This window comes from Etheostoma spectabile, unplaced genomic scaffold (assembly GCF_008692095.1).
Source record: "Etheostoma spectabile isolate EspeVRDwgs_2016 unplaced genomic scaffold, UIUC_Espe_1.0 scaffold379, whole genome shotgun sequence".
NCBI classification, from domain to species: domain Eukaryota; kingdom Metazoa; phylum Chordata; class Actinopteri; order Perciformes; family Percidae; genus Etheostoma; species Etheostoma spectabile.
In genome coordinates, this window is record NW_022605596.1 from 601,032 (window position 1) to 606,923 (window position 5,892).

A 5,892-nucleotide genomic window follows, 5' to 3' on the forward strand; every position below is an offset into this window, starting at 1 on the left:
GGGGGGGGGGTCTAATCTTTTCAGCACCGAAGGCCATGCTCTTTTATAAGACAATCAAGTCTTCATTTGTAAACCGATCATTGGTTTTATTCCATAACAAGTTGCATTTGCATCAGGAAGTTCCACAAAGTCACACTGTCTGTGTGTGTCTGTTTGACACGGGAAAGGGGTGACACACTCGCACTCACACACACACTTGAGGAGTTGGGTTGAGAACCGGAGGGTTGCAGGTTCAAGTCCCTGTGTGGATTGGTGGCTGGAGAGATGCCAGAGCATGTCCTGGGGGTGTGTGTGTGTGTGTGTTGATTCTAACAAAAATAGGGTGTAAATTGTAATTTTCCCACTGGGGATCAATAAACAGTATAAACTATTATTGATTATTAATCAGAAAATAACAGTTAATCCCTGGTTCTTTCTTGCTTGCTGGGGGGGGGGGGGGGGGGGGGGGGGGGGTGTAAATGAATATGAAATTGATTTCTTTGCACACCCCTAACACACACACACACACACACACACACACACACACACACACACACACACACACACGTATACAAACAACAAATCCTCATCTACAGATCATCTTGGTAAAAAGCTTTTCTCCTCTTCTCCCAGGCTTTCTCCCGATAATTGGCTAATGTATATGTTTCACAAAATAAGGTTAAGTCATGTAGTGTGAACTATGTATGTGTATATAATAATCAGATGATTATTATACTTAATTATTTGTACTTTTATGTGTCACAACATGAAAGCGTGATGCAATTTAGAAGATTGGCTTATTTTGTCAATGAAAAGAATTTAGTAAACAAAATGTATTGATACTCCGTACTCAAGCCAAGATAAAAAAGAAAGACGAACTTTGTACCGTTTGTCAAGCTATGTATGAAGTGTGTGTGTGTGGGTACATCCCTGCAGGGTTCTGGTTGGTGTGGAGTCTGATCGTTATCCTGACGTGCTGCTGCGTTTGTCATCACTGGCGCTCCAAGCAGCGCTTCCAGCAGCAGCGCCGGCAGAACGAGATCAACCTCATCGCGTACAGAGAGGCGCACAACAACTCTCAGCTCCCCCTCTATCTCAGTAAGTAGCTGTCTGCTCTGCTGCCATTCCACTGCCTCCACACATTCCACACACAGTTACTTTCTACCTCTCAGACACATTACCAGCCGCACGTTGTGCAGGTTTGGACATCGCATGGGAAATAAAAGATTCCAGCTTGCTGAGCAAGCTGTTGAACTGAACACCCGTCCGCTGAGCTGCTTTCTGAACGTCCTCAACCACTCACAATCTCTGTGTATAACAAGACTGTAAACAGGTTCACATTTCTATGCCGTCACGCTATCTGGGTGTAACGTTACATTCATTCATTAACATCAAGTTGATCCGATATTTGCTATGATATTCTACCACAGGACTACCCCCACCCAATACTAGGGGTTGGGGTAAAAAATCCAGACAGCATAGTATCGCGGTATTTTCAGTGGCAATGCTGTATCAATACACAGGTGCCGTGTATCTTTTGTTATATATGTGTTGGTCAGTTTGTCCCACTTTGCAGCAATAAAATTGAAGTGATATGAACAAACGGAGAAATGTTTTTTGTCACATAAAACAGATGTTGACAAAGTTTTCTTTTTGGGGACATCATTTAAAATTGGGAAAAAATAGAAGTTGGGGGGAAAAAGGTATAACTTGCAATATATCGCAGAATATTGCAATATGTTTAAAATCGCAATAATATTGTATCATGGCATAAGTATCGTATCGAGAGGCGTCTGGTGATTTCCACCCCTACCCAATAAGTGTCACGTTCGGCTTCATCTATACATATTTGCAGAATTTTGCTGTCATGTGGGCAGTGAGTCCGTCAGCAGAGCCTTCGTTGCCGCCAGTTGTGCTTTCGGAAAGGCCTGGACGATTAATTGCATTTGCAATTAAATCGCAGTTCGATTATTTTCCAAAATGGTTGCCCTGCCTACAGTATGCATATAAGGGAAATATCATCTTTCATACGCCTCTGTGTTGTGTTACTCTCCAGGATTCTTGCCCACATACCTGCTGCCGGCCTATGAAGAGGTGGTTGGCCGTCCAGTCACGCCTCCTCCTCCTTACACCCCTCTCCAGTCAGCACCTCCACCCACGGAGCCCCCTGAGGAATCTCCTCGCCCCCCCTCGGCGGTCTCCGTCCGCAGTGGCGCTGATGCAGCGCTCGCTGCTACTCCCGAGGTCACGCAGCAGACCCACCTTCACAGCGCTTACAACCCCAACAAGGACTCGACACCGGGCAGGTACCGGCGCTTCACAGGGGATTCTGGGATTGAAGTGTGTGATGGCCAGGAACTGTGGGATCAGCACAGCCTTTTAGAAAGAGGAGATGAGACGGACGAAGAGGGCTCGATGCAAACGGAGGACCCACGTGATGCCTCGGGTCCCGAGACCTTTGAACACAGCCATGTTAGTGGTGCAGTCATGGATGAAACCCCAGAGGGACACACAGCTGTGGACACAGAGCCACAGTCTCTTAATCCAAAATAATGTCTGTAACAGTCCCTCATCATACCTAACATCACACCTTTGGTGCTCAGGGTGTATAAAGTGTACGTTTGACTAACACCAGTGTGTGTGGCAGGCCTGGAGACAAATTACAAGTTTGACTTAATATTTTAATAATTTTCACACAAATATTGTGAATCCATTATGCAACTTAAAGTGTGTGTTTTCTCAAATTCTAGTTTTACAAGGTTGGATGGCTGCTGATGTTGCCTAAAGGCTGTCTGCCTTTTAAATGTTGCCTGCCAGGTTGCAGCACTGATACTTATGTTTTTTCATACATATTGTTTTCAGCTTTGTTCAATTGTTATCTGAGTCACAGAGCCTCACATGACTAAAGGGACTGCTGCTCTGTCGCTGACTGTGGACTGTAGCCAACTCCACCACATTGTCTTTTTGATTGTGGCTTCAATGCTGATACTGATATATCTATGACAAGCCATAGTCAGTCTGCTGTCTAGTGGTAGCTATCTTTTTAAGTGCTCATATTCTGCTCATTTTCAGGTTCATAATTGTATTTTGAAGTTGTACCAGAATAGGTTTACATCGTTTAATTTTCAAAAATCACCATATTTTTGTTGTACTTCACATTGCTGCAGATCTTGTTTTCACCCTGTGTGTTTAGGTCTCTGTTTTAGCTCCAGAGTGAGACATCTCACTTCTATCCTATCTTTGTTGGGAGCTGCACATGCTCAGTAGCTCGGTAAGATCCATCAGCTGATAACTCTTTCTCCAGCTTTGGTCAGTCCAAGGCAGGATCAGCTTGGAGACTTCTTCTAGACCAGGGACACAACAGGGACAGGAAGTAGAACAGGGACAGGAAGTAGTTCTTTTGGAGATTCTGGTCAACTAGTGGCTGTTGGAGCAGTGTTTTCCATTGAGAACGAGCTAGCATGCTACGGTTAGCCACCTTGTCTCTAGTGACGTAGAAAGCCGTGCAGATATTGAACAGCTCACCTGGAGACTGAAGACAGAGGACATTCAGAAACCAGATCTCACTCAAAACACCATGGATAGGTTTTTCCAAGTGTGTAAGTTTGTGGAAGCACCAGAGACTCAAAAATGTTTTTTTCTCCATAAATTATGGGCACTTTAAACTCTTAGGTTGTAGTAGGTCAATAATGAGCAGGAGTACTTTAGTATCCATGTAATAAAGTACTTCAAGATGTCAGGTACTTAGCCAAAAAAAGACAATCGTGGCTGGTTATTGTATCAGTTGCTGGATAGATTTTCCACAAACATTAGTGTATCTTAATACATATCACTGTCATGATCTAAAATGACATGTATTGCACAGTTGGGTTTTACCATTCTGTCCACTAATAGGGCTGGGCAATGTGGAGGAAATCAGATATCACAATATTCTTGACCAAATACTCAATGTACAAATTGCGGTGATATTCTAGGGTTGCCAATTGGTGCTCTAACAAAATATCTTCACACTTTTTTTGATAAATAATCATCAGTAATGTGGACATAATGTCTAAGTGGAGAAAAGGCAAATAATAAAACAGTCTAAGTTCAGAAAATGACATCACTTTACTGAAATGCAACCTTTAAAACCAGGTAAAGACACCACTTATGTCCTATCACGATATCCAAAATCTAAGACGATCTCTAGTCTCACGATATTTATATAATATTGATATATTGCCCAGCCCTAACTCCTAATAGCTGCGGTTTTGATCAAGTTAAGTTGAACTGGTAATTTCAACTCCATGCCATGTTTGTTGTGAATGCCTCGTCCCAGCGAGTGCCGGTTTAGTTGAACAGTGTCAACACTGCAGCCACACAGGAACACCACATACCATTGTGTAGTTATAGTATGCTGTACGTTTAGTGATCAATTCACCGGTCAACAACTTTGCATATTGGACATTCTTCATCTATTTGCGGTCCTCTAAAAGAAATAATCAATAGCCTCTGTCTCTGTGAATGACAATCTATAGTATCATAACCTTCCTTCAGTCAAGAAGGTGTGCAAACCAAACCCACAGCCATGATCCAGTGTGTGCGACAGTTTGACTTAACCCTGTTGTCAATGAATTGGCATGTCCTCTTCTACTGGAACTAGATTACATCAGTCTGCAGAGGAAGCATCAACTTTCCAAGTTGCGGTGTAGCTTCAGTTATTGAGCAAAACCTGCGCTGATGACATTGCGGGGCAACACTACTAAAAAAAATAGATGGATTCCAAAATATCCATCTAGAAACTTCATGGGGACATCTGTAACTTTCTGAATGTCTTAACGTGATTTTTTTGAAGATGTAGTGAATTCCAGCATGTTAGGTGCAGTGTTCCTATGATAATCATTAGGCCGTTTTTAAGTCTTCAGTCAGCTGTCACACTGGCGTCGTATGAGATGCCGTAGTGCCATAATGTGTAGCCTTCTATAACCTTTTGAGGAGAGACTATTTCTTACTCATACTTTAGCTCTGAAGTCTCCTTGACTTGGACTCAATGATAGTCATCATCATTTAATCCATCTTATATCATGCAGGATGTGTTAATTCTGTCAACAATCAAGTGTTTTTCTGAAAACACACACACGTTAGTGTTGGACACACTCCATGTAGAAATGTGTCAGTGACACACAGACCTTCCAGTGCACTGAGGGAACTTCTCCAGAGTCAGTCGAGCTCCTTTCCACATATGCAGCCTTAGACTCTGTATTTATGCTCTTAAATATCTGCTGAATGAAATAATGTTTTTCTGTCACATTTTGTATGAAGTTATATTAAAAGTTATGGAGATCACATGGCTTCTCGTCTATATCCTCGACAATCCACTTCATGGATTGCCAGATTTCATCATTTTAGCTGAGTGTCAGTTACCTTCCTATGTCTCTGTGTTGGCGCTCTAACCTGCGGCTGATTTCTGAGGACTATGGTTACCTGGTTATTTATCGTCAACAGAGACTCTGATTGGACCGATAGTCTAGCTAGCTGTCTGGATTTACCCTGCAGAGATCTGAGGACCAGGTAACCATAGTCCTCAGATTGGACAGATAGTCTAGCTAGCTGTCGGATTTACCTGCAGAGATCTGAGGACCAGGTAACCATAGTCCTCAGATTGGACAGATGTCTAGCTAGCTGTCTGGATTTACCCTGCAGAGATCTAGGGACCAGGTAACCATAGTCCTCAGATTGGACAGATAGTCTAGCTAGCTGTCTGGATTTACCCTGCAGAGATCTGAGGACCAGGTAACCTAGTCCTCAGATTGGACAGATAGTCTAGCTAGATGTCTGGATTACCCTGCAGAGACCTGAGGACCAGGTAACCATAGTCTCAGATTGGACAGATAGTCTAGCTAGCTGTCTGGATTACCCTGCGGAGATCGGAGG

At 43.1% G+C, this 5,892-nt stretch overlaps 1 protein-coding gene across 2 annotated transcripts in view; it reads left to right on the plus strand.

Moving 5' to 3' along the window:
• Window positions 1–5,892, plus strand: part of wbp1la (WW domain binding protein 1-like a) — a 22,153-nt gene that overhangs the window by 2,122 nt on the left and 14,139 nt on the right. Inside the window, exons 3-4 of one of the 2 annotated variants that reach the window (XM_032511521.1) lie at window positions 916–1,077; window positions 2,036–2,543. In XM_032511521.1, the coding sequence (XP_032367412.1) occupies window positions 916–1,077; window positions 2,036–2,532 (659 nt within the window). In that variant the 3' untranslated portion in view covers window positions 2,533–2,543. Of the gene's footprint in view, window positions 1–915; window positions 1,078–2,035; window positions 2,674–5,892 lie in introns of those variants that run through there. The other variant, XM_032511522.1, reaches the window with a different exon arrangement.